Source organism: Ambystoma mexicanum, chromosome 1q (genome assembly GCF_040938575.1).
Source record: "Ambystoma mexicanum isolate Mex_15411 chromosome 1q, UKY_AmexF1_1, whole genome shotgun sequence".
Taxonomy (NCBI): Eukaryota; Metazoa; Chordata; class Amphibia; order Caudata; family Ambystomatidae; genus Ambystoma; species Ambystoma mexicanum.
The window spans coordinates 1,153,001,192-1,153,017,645 of NC_090922.1; the positions used below are offsets into that span (position 1 = coordinate 1,153,001,192).

Here is a 16,454-nt window from a genome sequence, read left to right on the forward strand (position 1 = left end):
ATAGGGTATGCTAAGAGGGACGTCAACACTGAAGGTGGTAAGGATGATGTAGGTCATTGGTCTCTATGATGTAGGTTCAAGACACGATGACGTGGGACGTTTCGGCTGTGAAAGGAAGGCAGCCTTCTTCTGGGGCCAGGAAAAGCAGGTCTCCCTTGCATTCAGAGGTTTTTAGGTGTATGAGCTGATAGTAGCAGTGCTCATGGTCACAGGATGGTTGCCAGCTAGCTGAGGGACGCTGGGTAAACCCTGTGGAGCGACCTGTTAGACTGGGTACCGCTGGTCGAGGTGCTGCGTGAGTCCCTCGGTGTAAAAGGAGTCTTGGTGGCAAGAGAAAATGTCCTGTCTGTAAGGTCTGGCCGGTCAGTAGATCGAAGCTAAAGGCATGGATCTGTTGGCGTGCGGCGGAAATTTTCTCATGCCACCAAGACTCCTTTGGTACGACTAAGTATAACAGGCAGCATTTTGTGGCTTCTGTGTTAAACATTTGTGTCCTTGCTTTACAAAACTCAGCAAGCAGGTGACTATGTTTATTGCTTATCATGTATATGTAAGTCTTTCAGCTAGCAAAATTGAATTACCCATGCTGAGATATGTGACCTAAATAAATAAAGGTTTCAATAACTGGTTTTCCAGTTTTTCCAGAATTTGGATTTGTACGTTTCCCTCCTATGATGCATACTTATGAAGATGTATTTTACTTAATATGAAGATGTGTTATAAATTTTTCTACAGCAAACCATTGTAGTTTAAATGTTTGAGGTCAGGATCACCTCCCTGTACTAAATATCATTTCAGCCTTAACGTCCTGCCCGACCACAGGCTATCCCTTAGGTTACAAAAGGGGACTGGAGGGATACAGAAACAGCCCCCAAGTGCAGAGGTTGCCCGGAAGGCAGTGCAGGTGTGAGGCTGGCGGGGGAGGGGACCTGGGCCCAAGATCAGAGGGTAGCCAGGTGACCAGTGCAGATTCAGTCAGGAGTTCAGCAGGGGAGAGGAGGAGAGAAATCAGAAGCAAAGATGAAGGTCTTGGGGTGCTTCCGGAACCAGAGATGGTTCTCCTCAAGTTTCAAGGAGGCACGGAGGATGTTCCAGATGGAGGCCCCAGCTGAAGAAAGATCTACCACCAACTCGTTGTTTGGAGAAGCGGCTGACCATGAGGGAGTTTGAGGCGGATGAGCGAAGAGCTCAAGAAAGAAGATATTTAGGAAGAGAGAGTTGAAGGTATTGAGGCACCAGGCCCCGGAGGGCCTTGTGGGCAATGCAGAGGGTTTTTAACTTAATCCTCGCAGCCACTGGGAGCCACAGGGGGACACCTCACCTTCTGCTCCCCCTGCAGAAGAACAAGACAAAGGGTCTATGGGGACACCTTCCCCGTACCAGTCGACATACGCTGATTTGAGAAAGGTGGCGAGTGCGTGTTAGAGACGGAGTCGAGTCACACTCATTTGAAGTTTGACTAGGGCTTCGGCCAAGCTCCGGCAGCGTCTGCCCGCAAAAGGTGGATAGGCGGCCTCATGTTGATGTCAAGATTTTTTGGGGGCCAGAAAATACACAAGGGGTGCGAGCATTGATAGACATCGGGGCGGAGGCCTCTTTGATTCATGGTAATCCGACACGATTTAAAGGCAAACAATTTACGATTACAGGTTTAGGGGGAAAGGAGACCCCCGCAGTACAAGCGCGAGTGGAGATGAAAATAGGCAATTTAAAGAGGCAGAAATACCAAGTGTTGATTGTCCCGATACCTGAATATATAATTTGGAAGGGCTAACCTTGGGACTTGGCAGTAAAACATACCAGTTTGGGGTGAGAGCATTAATTTGTACACCCATCAACGTAGGCAAATTGAAGATGCCCCCAGTGCAAGTGCCAGTGGCAACCAAGCGGGTAGCAATGAAACAATACCGCATTCCTGGGGGGTCCAAGGAAATCTCAGACACCATTAAAGAGTACATGGAGGCGGGTGTATTAAGCCCTATTACCACCTCGTGGAACAATCCGCTCTGGCCTATTAAAAAGGGAGATGGGACGTGGAGGATGACGGTGGATGACAGGGAGTTGTACCCGCAGTCCCAGATGCTATTACATTGATCAAAAATGTCCAAAAGTTTGAGGGGACTTGTATGCAGTGATCGATTTAGCTAATGCATTTTTCTCCGTGCCAATTGCTGATGAGTGTAAAGAACAGTTTGCATTTACGTGGGGTGGACGTCAGTACACTTTCACGAGACTACCCATGGGGTACATGCACAGCCCAACTATCTGTCACCGTCTGGTGGCAGAGCACTTAGACAAGATACCGTGCAAACCTGACATACAAATCTCTCATTACATTGATGATATTTTGATCCAAGGCAAGGATGAGCACAGTGTGCAAAGTCAGCTAGATGTCCTTATGGAAGGATTAAAAAAGGAAGGGTGGGAGATTAATCCGAGTAAAATTCAAGGTCCAGCTGAAACAGTAAAATTTCTAGGGATTCAGTGGCATCATGGGCATCGAAAAAATTGGCGCCAAAAGCTTGACAGAACATACTTGAATTCACTACTCCAATGAATAAAAAGCAAGCTCAGCGGTTTATAGGACTGTTTGGCTTTTGGAGACAGCACATTCCGCATTTAGGGCAGATATTGCCCCCCCTCTACAAAGTGACACAAAAGAAATAGGAGTTTCAGTGGGGGGAAGAGCAGCAGAGAGCCTTTGAGATGGCGAAAGACACCGTGCAGCAGGTGCTTGATTTATGGCCCTTGAAGGAAGGCGAAGTGGAATTAAATGTGTCTGTGCAAGACAATTATGCTAACTGGAGTGTGTGGCAGAAACAAGACAGGAAACGTGTGCCATTAGAGTTTTGGAGTCGTAAGTTGCCCGATGCTGGTAACTCATATACTCTGTTTGAGAAGCAATTGCTGGCATGTTATTGGGCTCTTGTTGATACCGAGCAGATGACAGTGGGTCATGATGTATTTATGCGACCTGAAATACCAATCATGCAGTGGGTACTGAGCTCTCCTAAAATGCATCGTATTGGACATGCTCAAGAAGCCAGCATAATTAAGTGGAAATGGTATATTCAAGACAGAACCAAATCAGGAAAGGGTGGAGTGGCAAAATTACATGAGCAAGTAGCCAACATACTGCCCTCAGATTAGATACTACCGGAGGTGCCTGAAAAACGTGAGTCTCCCGTGAAATGGGGAGTCCCTTACAGTGATTTGACTGTGGAGCAAACAGAGCATGCTTGGTTCACGGATGGTTCAGCCCAATACGTGGGAACTGAGCGATACTGGAAAGCAGTGTCGTCCAATCCCAAAACAAAAAAAATGTTGACAACGACAGGGAAAGGGAAGAGTAGTCGGTTCGCAGAACTTTACGCAGTTTACCAAGCGTTAAAACAAGAGACCCCTGGTCAATGTTATGTGTACACAGATTCATGGTCAGTGGCGAATGGATTGGCAGTGTGGTTGCCAACTTGGCAAAAGAATGGATGGAAGATTCATTCAAATGAGTTGTGGGGAAAAGAACTGTGGCAAGATATTGCAGAAATGTTGTTACAAAGTGAAGTCACTGTATATCATGTGCACGCACATTGTGCCACAGATTCATTAGAACGTTGGTTTAATTCTGTTGCAGATGAACACACCAAGATTTCCTCAGTGGATGCAGAGGCTCGGGAAGACGATATGGAGGGTTTGGCCAAATGGGCCCCATCAGAAATGTGGGCACCTTGGAGAAAAGGCTACTATCAGGTGGGTACCAGCTCGAGGCATCAGTCTTCCTTTAGAAGTAGTGAAAACCATTATTTTGCAATGTTCCGTGTGCCAACACCAATTACATAAACCGATACCTCAAATTGTTCGAGGCACATTGAGAAGAGGAAAATTACCAGGTCAAATTTGGCAGATTGATTATATCGGTCCTATGCCAATCAGCAGAGGTTGTCAGTGTGCATGCACTATTGTGGATACCTACTCGGGATATTTGATGGTTTTGCCGTGCAAACGTGCAACCCAATTGAACACCATCACGTTGTTAGATCAGATCATATTACATTATGGAGTGCCTTTGCAGATTCAAAGTGACAATGGGTCACATTTCAAAGGCAAATGAATCCAAGAATTTTGTCAGGAAAAGAGCATTGAGTGGATCTACCACGTGCCCTACCATTCAGCTGCGGCAGGGCTAATTGAACGAATTAATGGGTTACTGAAAGAACAGTTGCGCAAATCTGGAGACAGCAGTTTGGCAGGCTGGCGTGATCGTGTGTTTGATGCGGTACAAGTGTTAAACAATAGGCCTGTGTATGAACATGAAACTCCTTTGATGCGATTAATGACTCCTACTTTGCAGGTTCAACCCAATTCAGTCAGAGAAACACTATTATACTGGGAAATCACTCCAGGTTCTTTAGCTCCCCATTGAGCAACTCCAGAGTCAGCAGGGGTAGACTTGCATTCAATGAAGAAATCAGATTAGATCCAAGAGGAATAGTTGTAATTGAAACAGGGATTGGAGTACAGATTCCCCCAGAGCATATGGATGGATTGCCCCTCGATCTGGCCTAGCATTGAAGGGAGTTCAAGTGTTGGAAGGGGTAATTGATGCTGATTACCAAGGCGAGATTAAAGTCATCCGAATGAATAGTGGGGATCAATTGTTATCAATCCACAAGGGTGATCGAGTGGCTCAATTGATAGTCATTCCCATTAAATTGCCATGATTAAGAAAGGGGAGCCTCCTACAGTGTAACTACCCATGGGGATCGCGGTTTTTGGGTCTTCAGACAGTATGGTACCGGGTGCAAAGGTGTGGGTTGAAAAGCCAAGTGGCCCACTAGTGCCCGCAGATGTCATTGCATCAGGCAAAGATTAAGTTGTTTTAGTTATGGAGCCTGGTAGAAAGAAATGGCAATATGTACCTTCAGACAAATGTTACCCGAGAGAGGGATGTGCAACACTGATATCTCTTTTCTGGGTTTGCTTTGTAGATCCTGGGTCTGGTTGGTGTAACTGTGGCACTAAATGGACTCCATTTGGGCGAATTAAACAATCTGCTGTTACAACCAAAAAATGTCACATCTGTGCCAGTGATCAAGGATACTGATAGTGATGAATAATGTTGTCCCCAAGCAGCCCTATGCCAGTGCCGAAAAGCCTGCCAGACCGAAGACATGGATTTGTGAAATGCGACAAACACATCAGGAGTGAGAACAACCTTGATGCCAGCCGTGCGAGACGCGATCATAGGAAGACGGAAACACTCTCCTATGATTACCCAAGAGGAGAATATGTGGATTTATCTGGCACAGCAAGTACTGAACATATCACACTTTTGTCTTACTGATGTGCCCAATGCTGAAGCTTTATTGACTACGTGTTTAGTAGCGGTGCCGACGCCTGTTCCAGTTTTAAAGCATATCTTCGGCGTCACACATAATGATTCTTTAGTTCAAGACTCAGACATTAGACAATCTTTTTCAGTTTACAAATACTGTCGGTTCTGCCAAGAGACTGACAGAAAATGGAGAAATTTGACACGTGTTATCACTTACAATATAACTCAAGGTGATGTGTGTTATATTATGACGTGCAAAGCACAAGAAATTGGCAAATGCCGACAAATAGAGTTGACCAATCAGTACAATAACACCATGTTCGAGAGGCGACTATGTTCGCGAATGTCACGCAAATGCACCAGTGTAAATAATACTATGTCCTGCAATCATACATTGAGAACTGCTAGTCATTTGAATCATGTGAAACTTCCAACAGGATGGCTCTTTTCATGTGGTAACATTACATATACTTATATTCCAGCTAACATTTCTGGAGGTTCATGTGCTTTAACTCGATTAGGACTAATGATGTTTCCTTTACACGCAGCGAAAACTCGAGGTAAAAGGTCAACTTTCGAATCTGTAGGGCTATCTCCTGACTATGATTCACATGTACATTTGTTATCAGTAGCGGAGGTTCTAGCATTAACCCTTTCATTAGTAGGTGTTTGGGGTTTGGCTGCTGGAGGTTACAAATCTTTGATGAAATTAGCGTGTTTAGTAGTTAACAGTCTTAATCATACTTCGCAGGCTTTAGAAGAATTACTCCTTGATAGTCAAGTTATTAGAAAAGCAACTTTGCAGAACAGAGCTGCTGTTGATTACCTATTGCTAAAACATAATTTAGGGTGTAATGCCTTTGAAGGTATGTGTTGTTTCAATTTAAGTGACCACTCACGATCTATTGAAAGTCATATTCGAGGGATCTCATTTCTCAAGTGTCTCAAGATCGTAATAGAAATTGGTGGGATTGTTTATTTTCATGGATACCTGATATTGGGGGTACACTACGTTACATTTTTGCTTGCATTTTTATTATATTGTCTATTATAATTGCTGCTTGTTGTTGCATTCAATGGATTCCCAATTTAGTCTTAACCTTTCGTAGGTTTCAGAGACCGGTTCCTGTGCCACCGGGATATGGAAGATAAATATCCAAAGGGTGGAATTGTTATGCTTAATTTATGCTTGATCCAAAATGGTGCGGGTGTGCAATGCATTCTGGGAGCGCTCGGAGCCATGTTGGATATTTACTTCATACCACAGTGAAACGCTGAACTGTTAGATTCACAGTGCTGAAACAAACATGCTTTTCCAAACCTGGTATGCGGTCAAGGCCATTTCTGCTGGGAAAGCTAACGTTGGTATGGCTTGCTACTGTTCTCCGTGGAGTGTGTTTTTAGAGAAGGGAGGCACTGCGCTTCTTGGGTGGAGCTCTCGATTGACCCAGCTGGCAACCGACGGCTGTTCCTCAACTGCGCAAGTGCAATTTCCAGAAGGTTCGAGAATTACCTCCCCTTTGTGGAGTGTGTATATATGCGGAAGCCCAGAGGGGGTCAGGTGAGACTTCAGCCAGAGAAGGACGCTTACGTCTGGCCTTCCTGTGAGCTGTGGTACTCTCAGCCTGGCTGTTCCCGGGGTCTTCCAGCCGCTTCTGGACGAGATGAGGAATTCTGTTACGCTCACGGTGATGTATTTCTTTTTTACTTCTTGACTTCTTCTGTGATCTATGTCATTATTTTTGTGAGTTATTTCTATGTACTTGAAATCTTTGAATAAATAGCCGTAAAGAGCTGATTATCTTCTAAAGAGTGCATGGCTGTGAGTTATTGTGTCTGTCTGTTTATGGTTTGAAGTATTTGCTCTATAAATGCATTGTTGATTTATGGTTGTTCCGTGCATTTTTTGGGGAAGAGCAATACAGACCAGTATTCACACAATTATTCTTAACTAGGCAAGTACTTTCAATAACCCCCAATGCAAAGTCAGTTAACCCTTTCCTGGAAGGGAGGCAAAACACTTAAGCAGAGGAGAGAAGAGTCATTCAGGGAGCCAGGCCAGCCAATGTTAAGTTAGCAAAAGTCAAGTTGAACTGAAGCACTTCTTGCAGTTAAGTAAAAATCTTGCACAATGTTTTAGAAATCTTTGTAGCAAAAGTAGAATCAAATGTAGGGTCACAAGCTGTTAGGCCTGTGAGTAGTAGAAGATGCAAGCAACTCTACAAGAGCAAACGAGACAAGTCTCAGCTGAGACCAAGCAAGGTGGCACAACAAGAGGTAAATTCTCTTAGAATGTACAGTACCTTTAGGCTGAAGAAAAGTGCAGCAGATGGCATCTGTTCCTATGCAGCTCTACAGATCCTGGGCCTCAGTCGTGGGGACAAGAGTGAGGACTTCTGGGTATTCCTGCACTGCAATGGGACGGTCACCGACCGCAAGCGGCAATCTTCAAACAAGTGGCACTTCGGTGTTTCAGCTCCTCACGTCTACCGCAAATAGCAACACAGCGGTTCCTAGCTGTTGAAATGGGCTTTCCTTGCATCTGGGGTCCAGCACTCTGTTGAGATGGCTCAGGATCGGTCAGCCTTGCTTCCTCGGAGTCCGGAGGATCTTCCTGGAGCTTAAAGGCGATGCACACGATTTAGTGTTCCTCTCCCCGTCTATTCGGTTACAGCAGCGACTGCAGTGGAAATTCAACCAGCTTCGAGAGGATGTCCAGGTGACTTACTTTGGAGTTGGATGGTCCCACCAACTCAAAGGGAGAAGTCATCCTTGCGGGACTTCTCTGTCGATACGAATTCGGAGCTTCAGCAGAGCAGCAGGGCTTCACCGGGCAAACCAACGGTCCAGGAGTTGCAGCAGGCGTCTTTTCCAATTTCTTCTTCGAATTCCTTCGTCCAGTGGTCGACTCTGCCTTGCAAGCCAAATGCCTTGCCTTTTATCCAGGTTTCTCCCATTCATTCACAGCCTACTTGTCGCTCACACAGCAGGGTGGCTGTCCTCTAAGGACAGCCCTCCAGCCAATTACCCTTGGGTGCATTCCTGTAAACAAGGAGACTAAGCACCGTGAGTGTCAGTCACCTACTTCGCTTCCTGCCCTGCTGGACAAGCTGGAGCCAGAGGCGGGCTTCACCAGTGAATCCTGCCAAAGAAGAAACAAACAAAGGGACCAAACCTGGTTTGGCGTGCAGAGTAAATCTCAAGAAGAACCTTTCCAACTAGAAATGGCGAAACAAGAAGCCCGGGCCATTTTGATTAAATGGGCACCCACGGGTGTCTTACTGCAGCTGCGGTGTCGCCCCTCAACAAACTCTACACCTCCATCTACAAAAACCACTTCCTCCGCGAAGCGGAGTGATGTGGAGTTGCCTGGAGGTGATGATCTGAGAGCTTGCTGCTTTTTTATTCATTCAATTGCTGCAACAGCAAAGTCTGCTGAAAGGTGAAACCGAGGCATGCAAAGAGTGGTGTGTTTCTTTAAGAAGATTGAAGGTGGTGCCGCTGCGGCATCCCCCCTTCTCCTCCCCTCAACAAACTCTACTCCTCCATCTACAAAAACCACTTCCTCCGCTTAGCGGAGCCAAGTGGAGTTGCCTGGAGTTAGCTGGAGTGCAGCTGGTGGATGGTGTGCGAGGAGCGCCCCGTGGAAATGCCAGTTGATATGGGCCCTCTGAGTTCGAGAACTCGGCAACAGGTAAGGAGAGGGGGACAAACCGTGCTTATGGAAAACGGCACCCTAGAGTCCCAGAGAAGGGTGGATCTGGAGGGGGGGGTACCGATTCATTGGTCTTGGAACTAATAAATACTGTTCATGAGCGGGAAAGATTAGTAAAAAGGGGGAGGAGTGGATCTGTGAAAGAACTGGAAGTTGATCAATGTGAACGGAACAATGAGAGTATGAAGGAGCTGCAAAACACTAAAACAATCAAGCATGGGCACACACTCACCCCTAGGAAAGAACAATCTCCATTTGGGAGTGGCGATTGAAAACAGCTCCCAGCAGGTACCGGTGGATAGCAGCGAGATGCGACGGACGTGAGCCTTTTCGCTCCCGCGACCGCAGTCTAAATCCTGACCAAAACACTGGTTTTCAACTCCTGCAGGGTCTCTAAACATCCCGGCCGTGTAGCTGACATCCTGGAGCACAACCAGATCGCAGGGCAGAAAGTATCGCACCCGGGATAAACAGCATGAAAGCGTGTGAAAACCGGCGTGGGTGCTGACCCACGCGTTCCCAAGATGGCCGCCTGAACAGAGACATCCAAAGTGCTGCATACGAAGACCAGCGTGTACTGCTGGTGAATCCAGACCACTGTCCTGACCATCAACACCTGACTGGGTGGTCCCCAGCCCCCACGGCAGCCGAGCGGGGTGATCCTCTCCCGCGTTCCCGGTGTGGACGTTGCCTGTGGGGCTGAGCGGGTGGAGCCTGAGGGGGACGAGCCGAGTCTGGACGGCGCCGCAGAAGCAGCGGACCGGGATAATCCTGTTCCACGGTGCTCTGCGCAGTCTCCGTTCACCCACAGCTCTCTCAGAGGTGGCGGCTCGGATGGTGCACAGAGAGGTCCCCGGGGTGTAATCTCGCCCGCCCTGGGAGAGTCACGAAGCTGCTCAACCTCCCAGCAACACCAGTGCAAATACTGCCCTGTGTGAGGGGCCGGAGGGCCTGCAACGCACCACGGTGAAGGTGCATATTACGCCGGGACTCGTGTACCGTCTCCAGCCACACGAGGATCCACCCTGGGGAGAACATTGCCTGTGGGGCTGAGTGGGCGGAGCCTGAGCCGAGCGCACACATAAGCACCCGGCAGCAGCAGCCGCACACACCCTGCCCTGGGTAATAAATAGACAGTCCTGCGGTGCTGCACAACGCCGGTGGATGTGACGCCCTATGCCCTGGATTCACCTCCAGCCAGCCAAGGAGGTGTGTATGAGGCAAACCAAGAGTTTGCAACAGGAAAGCTTGGATTGGCAAACACACACCAACGTTACGTGCCACGGCGCTGGGGACCGCTGCACAGGCCAGAAAAGGCGAGCACGGATTGCTGGCATAATACCATGACCCAGTAAAAGCCCACCACACGGCACACAATCCTCAAGTACAGCCCTGCCTGCCTGGGCACCATAACAGCGCTGCTAATCATCAGGGGCAGGAGACAACAGGCACGGCCACGCAGCATTGTCTCTGAATTCAGCAGGTCAAAACTACTACCGAGCTGGCCACAGCTATAAGCAGAACAAACCGCGCCTCACCCCTCAGCCTAACTGGAATACCTCCTGCGGGCCACAGGACCATAAGGCAGAGCACCAAACACCACGAGCCCTCTGATCAAACAGCACACCGCTTCACAAACACCAAAGACAGTAAGCAACACAACAGAACCACGCCTGTCCAACCGCAAGACCAATTGGCGAACATGGGGGAAGGATAAACTGAAGAAACACCCAATACAAAACAGAATAGACCAATACACAATACCTACAACGCAAGCCCACGATCCCCAAACACTGCCCTCCATGGAAACAGAGCCAGAGCACATGCTTTCTCTAAAGGAAGTCATGACCGCCATAGCAGAATCCCGCACATCAATGGAGCAGAAGATGGACGGGATAAGCCTGGACGTCTTCCTCCTCAGACACGATTTACAAAAACTATCAGCACGCACCAGAGAGGCTGAACAACGCATCTCCAACGCAGAGAACTGACTACACAACATGCAACAGCAACTCCATGGTGTCACAACCAAGCTCAAGACGCTGGAAGACAGAATCGAGAAGGGAGAAGGGAGATCCAGGCAAAACAATGTTCGCATACTTGGCATCCCCGAAAAAACAGAAGGTCCCTGCATGGAACTCTCTCGAACAATGGCTTATGGACCTGTTTGAACTGGACCTCTTCTCTAAGTTTTTCTCCATCAAAAGAGCACATCGCATGCCCACGGGAAGGCCAGTGGCTGGCGCACCCTCACTTACCATGATAGCAAAGCTTCTAAACTATAGAGACCGGGAGGCGCTACTACAACGGGCACGTGCCAAGGGCACGATAACCTTTAATGGCTCCAAACTTGCCTTCGTCCCAGACTATACGAGAGAAGTGCAGAAAGCTAGACAATCTTTTGACCAGCTCAAAAGGCAACTTCACACACTGGGAGTCAAATACGGTCTGCTGTTTCCTGCAGAGCTTAAAATCTACCACAAAGGAACCACAGTCCACTTCAATGACCCCAAGGAGGCATGGCGCTGGGCCGAGCAGCACATAGATGGAGACCTCGAAGCAACAGGGGAAGAAACCCCAGAATGCCAGCGACCAACAACTGGTACCACCACAGGCGCCAGGCCAAGATCAACCAGAAGACAAAGGTGGCTGATCCCTGCCTCGATCTCCAACGGGGGGGCCCCTAAACACAGAAGTGAGTAGTAAATCACGACGCCAAATGTTCCGCCGAGAGACCTGACACCTCACACAGAGTGTTACATGCTTTCACAATGCGGTTATGTGGAGGGTCAGCCGCCCTCTCTCCTCAGGCCACCCCTCCTTTTTTCTACAACACGAAGGGTGACGCTCCATAACTACTCACCCTAGGGGGCAATCTTTTCACGTTATAGTTCAGCGCACATAAGTTGTCTGGTTCACAACTAAGAGTCCTTATGTTTGGGCGACCGATGCTTCTAGTTGGGAGTAGTATAGGGTGGGGGGATATGGGTTCAGTTTGGTTATGCAAGGGACCAGTCAAGCACAATACATTCCGATGTCAGATAAGAGGGCAACAACATACAAACACGGCTCAGTTAGGCTTGTCAGGCCACCTTCCACAGCACAAATTTCTCCTACCACGAGTGAACATGGCAGCACGTAATACCACAACCAGCACCCCCAGAATTCTCAAGTGTATGACATGGAATGTCAACGGAATGGGTAACGGGGTTAAACGCGACTAGTCATGCAGTACCTAAACAGACACGCCCGGACATAGTTTTTTTGACTGAAACACACCTGGCAGGCACAACCTGTACCTTATTCAAGCGCACAAACTATAGACTTGCGTTACACGCTGGCTTTACCATGGGATCCCGTTGGGTTATGATACTAGTACATAAGAGGCTCCCCTTCCATGTAAATACCATTGCCCAGGACACAGGCGGCAGATACGTATACGTGACAGGGACACTTTGGGAACAATCCATCGTGATGCTAGCGGTCTACGTGCCTCCCACCCTACTATCTTCACTACTCACCGACATCTCCCCCTTGATCACAGAAGACACGTCTAACATCATGATAATGGGTGGCGACTTCAACAAAGTCATGGACGCTAGTTTAGATCGCTCACATCTACGCAGCAGAAACCCCAGCGCACCTACTAAACTTGCCACATTTGCAAATGCCCTGGGCATCCTGGACACATGGAGAGACCTCCACCCTGACAATAGAGAATACTCCTATCCCTCTGGGGCACACGTCTCACTTTCTAGATTAGATTACTTTTTTCTCCCGTCAACTGACAAACACAAGGCACACAAGGCATAGCTACTCGCCAGGGGAATCTCTGACCACTCCCCACTGGTATTAGCACTCAATACATCCAGACCAACCCCCCCTCCCAGCTGGCGTCTTAACAACTACTACCTGGGTATCCAAGAATCAGTAGACAAGATCCAAGAAATGACCTAATCATACTTCGAGCACATCCGACCGCCTCACAGCAAGCTGACCAATCTCCCCACAGCGCCCCTACGCAAGGCCAGCAAACACCAGGCACTCAACAACCTGCTGTCCAGTATATTCCAGTTTCTCCGTATCCACCCCTGAATTCCCAGTATTCTCTGAACTAGCACCTTTCAACTGCAGATTCTCTTAATGATGCATCATGGGAGTTTTCTGCACCCATATTTTCCCACACTCCCACGAATTCTCCCTTTCAACTGTCCGTTACCTGGGGAGGTACCAATTACAGAAGAGAGACAGCCGTATTACAGGTTCCCATCAGACAGCTACCAAGGATAAACAATTTGGCCACCGTGCATGCTCCATTGTCTGCAGGGGGATCTCAGAAACCTTGTAAAGGAATTACCAAACATTAGATGGGAGCCACAAAAATATCCTGAGGAGTTAAGAGTTGGTTATCCAGTACTATAACCCCTCGTGGGCTGATATGAGCCAATTTATGTGTGTAATCATTCCCCGTGAATTCATACAGTGCTTGTTCAGCAAGGCAGATGGCCAATGACGGGATGGGTACATACTTAATACAGCCATGGGAGAGACTGTTAAATATCATCCCTGAAGTAGGCCTCCAAAAACGGACTGGGGCAAGATCCATAATTCTAAACAGATTGAGGGAGAAAGCCTGGCGAACTTCCTGGAGTGACTCAAGATAGCATTCAGGCACATTGAAACAGGTACTAAAAAGGTAAAACTGCAAAAGCAACTCAAAACGATTTGCACTGGTTATCAAATGAAGCCTTTATGTGAATTAGCAATGGTAGAAAACTACAGGTTTACCAGCCAAGAGAAAAGGTAAGAAAAATGAGAAAAAGCTTATGGCCATGTAGTTACAAAATATACAAGGTCAGACATGTCCGAAAGGAGGGCGAGGATTTAACGGGAGGAGTGGCCATGAAGAGGTTGAGGGGTGGTACAACAACATCTGCAGAGAAATGGGTTTAGGAGCACCGCAGTTTATAAGTATTGTAAGCAGGAGAGTCTGACGACACCCAGATACTCATCCCCATCTCTGGTGACTTTGCTCTTGACGCTCAGGCTCTTAATGACGTCTACTCTATCATCCAGGCTTGGATGGCTCATCATGGGTTCTGCCTTAATGATGAGAAAACAGAGTTACTCATCCTCGGTTCGCACTCCAAATTGGCCAAACTAAATCCAGCTTACAAAGCATTCACCATAGACGGTAACATCATCAACGTGTCGAACACAGCAAAAACCTTGGGCATCTATCTGGACGCAACTCTCCCCCTAACTAGACAAACCAACGCCGTAGCGTCGGCATCTGCATATACCTGCAAACTTATCACAGCCTGCAGACCCTTCCTGAATTCAGAGAACTGCATAATCCTAGCTAGAACATTAATATTGGCTAAAATAGACTAGTGCAACGCTCTCTACCTAGGCACCAGTCAAAAAAAATTGACAAGTTACAAGTTGCACAAAGCAATGCCATGAGGGCAGCCCTCAACATCGCTAGAAGATCTCACATCTCAGACATCAGATGTAGCCTTCACTGGCTCCCCGTCGGACAGCGAATATCCCTCAAAACCTTAGCCTTAATTTACAAGGCTCAGAACAACCTGGCACCAGCTTACATGACTAGCCGCTTCTCGCAGCATGTCACAAGCAGACCGCTGAGATCAGCCTATGTTAACACTCTCACTATACCCAGATTTAAGCTGCAGTCTGCTCGGGCCTCAACTTTCCTAGTTCTTGCATCTAAACTCTGGAACACTACCCCCACCACACTCAGAGCAGAACGTACGTTACTCTCCTTCAAAAACAAAACCAAACTCTGGCTCCACAAGCTTGATGAGCCCACTACACTCTCTACATAGGCACTGAACACTGACTACCTCAGACCTGCGCACCCTCTCATCTCTTTCCTACTCCAGTTCCATTTCTTTATATATCATGTACTGTGTTTTTCAAGCCTTTTGTACTATCCTGAATAAGACTACGGCACTGTTGTAACATACTATGCCTGCTTGTAACCACATGCCCAGATGCCTCAGGGCAAGGCTGCACGCTATAAATAAATAAATACAAATTAGAAAAAGTGAATGCCCCAACAGAACGTTTAGCTCCCACTCCCAAATCCACCCATGTTTACGAAAAGAGGTACACCAGCGATCACACCAAACAACGTAACTCCCAGTGCTTCAAAGAAAGATTGGTATTAGGAAAGCCCAAAAGAAAATGATGTCATGAACTACTTGATACCCCCAGATCAAAAAGCTACCCATGTACAATGTGGTATAGAACGGGACAATCAGTTCCTTGCCTAGTTGACACAGGGACTAGCTGGTATGTCAGTTATACAATCAGAATATTTTCTGACAAAAACCTCTTTCTTCTACCACCAATGTTCTAGGTATCTCTAACATGCCTGTGCCCAGCCCGTTATATAACCTGTATCTGTTGCACTGGGTACCATCACTGCTTAATACACATTTTTATACAGTCGTTCTTCTCTAGTCTTTTTATTCGCGCACTACAGAGTGTAGTAAGTTTAAGATATGAGAATGGGCTTGCACAAAGTATTGAATTTCTGTTTTGCACAATAACATTAATATTAAAAATTAAGAGAAAAGTCTACAATGATAATTTAAAATTTAAAGAAAAGCGCTACCTAGTCGCGGACGTGTTATGCAAGTAGAACATGACATTTTTACCTAATGACACGGTTTAGAGTGCTAATGTACCTCTTTACTGCCATTGTAAATTCGTGTATTTTATGAATGGTGGGGGTGGGGGTTTACGGAAATGCGGGGGCACCTATACTTAGCGGCAAACGCATTAAAAACGGTCCTATCGTTCCTAAACAGGTGAAAAGCATATGACAAGTCAAGGGACAATTAATTATAACTACAGTTGGGTAAATATAAGCTAAGCTCTTTCACTTGCAATGGCATTTGTATACTGCCCTAGATTCTTAGACCGTGGACCAGGGCGTGTATGAACCCTCGGGAACATCGCTCGCATGGCAGTGAGTGGCTTCTATTGCACCCTGTATTCTTACCATGATTACAGATAGAAATCCGTCCAAAACGGGGAATACGATGGTCACGTTACAGGATGCAACCCGGTGACAGTGTATCCGTCACGTGACAAACATGGTTCCGCCAGAGAGCGCGCGTGCGCAGTTTCTCCTTTCACTGTCCCCTTTTCCTGTGCTGAGCGTTCATTCTCCGAAGCGTCCTATTGGTCCTGCTCATATTCACCACTCTATGACTTAAAAGAAGAAACCTGTCGATGACGGTCACTACAGGTTTTTTGCTGTTTCTTTTGCTCCGTTCATCCATGCGCTTGTTACAGTGGCTGCGTTTTATGCTGTGGGGGCGTGACAAAGGGAGTGGATAATTCACGGATCCCGTATTTGGCACGTGAAACCCC

At 47.3% G+C, this 16,454-nt stretch overlaps 1 protein-coding gene across 2 annotated transcripts in view; it reads right to left on the reverse strand.

Moving 5' to 3' along the window:
• RABGGTB (Rab geranylgeranyltransferase subunit beta) overlaps positions 1–16,213 on the reverse strand; it is a 497,685-nt gene extending 481,472 nt beyond the window's left edge. The window contains exon 1 of one of the 2 annotated variants that reach the window (XM_069641892.1): positions 16,081–16,213. In XM_069641892.1, coding sequence (XP_069497993.1) covers positions 16,081–16,083 — 3 coding nt within the window. In that variant the 5' untranslated portion in view covers positions 16,084–16,213. The remainder of the gene's footprint in view (positions 1–16,080) is intronic. The other variant, XM_069641893.1, reaches the window with a different exon arrangement.
• Positions 16,214–16,454: the final 241 nt, after the last annotated feature.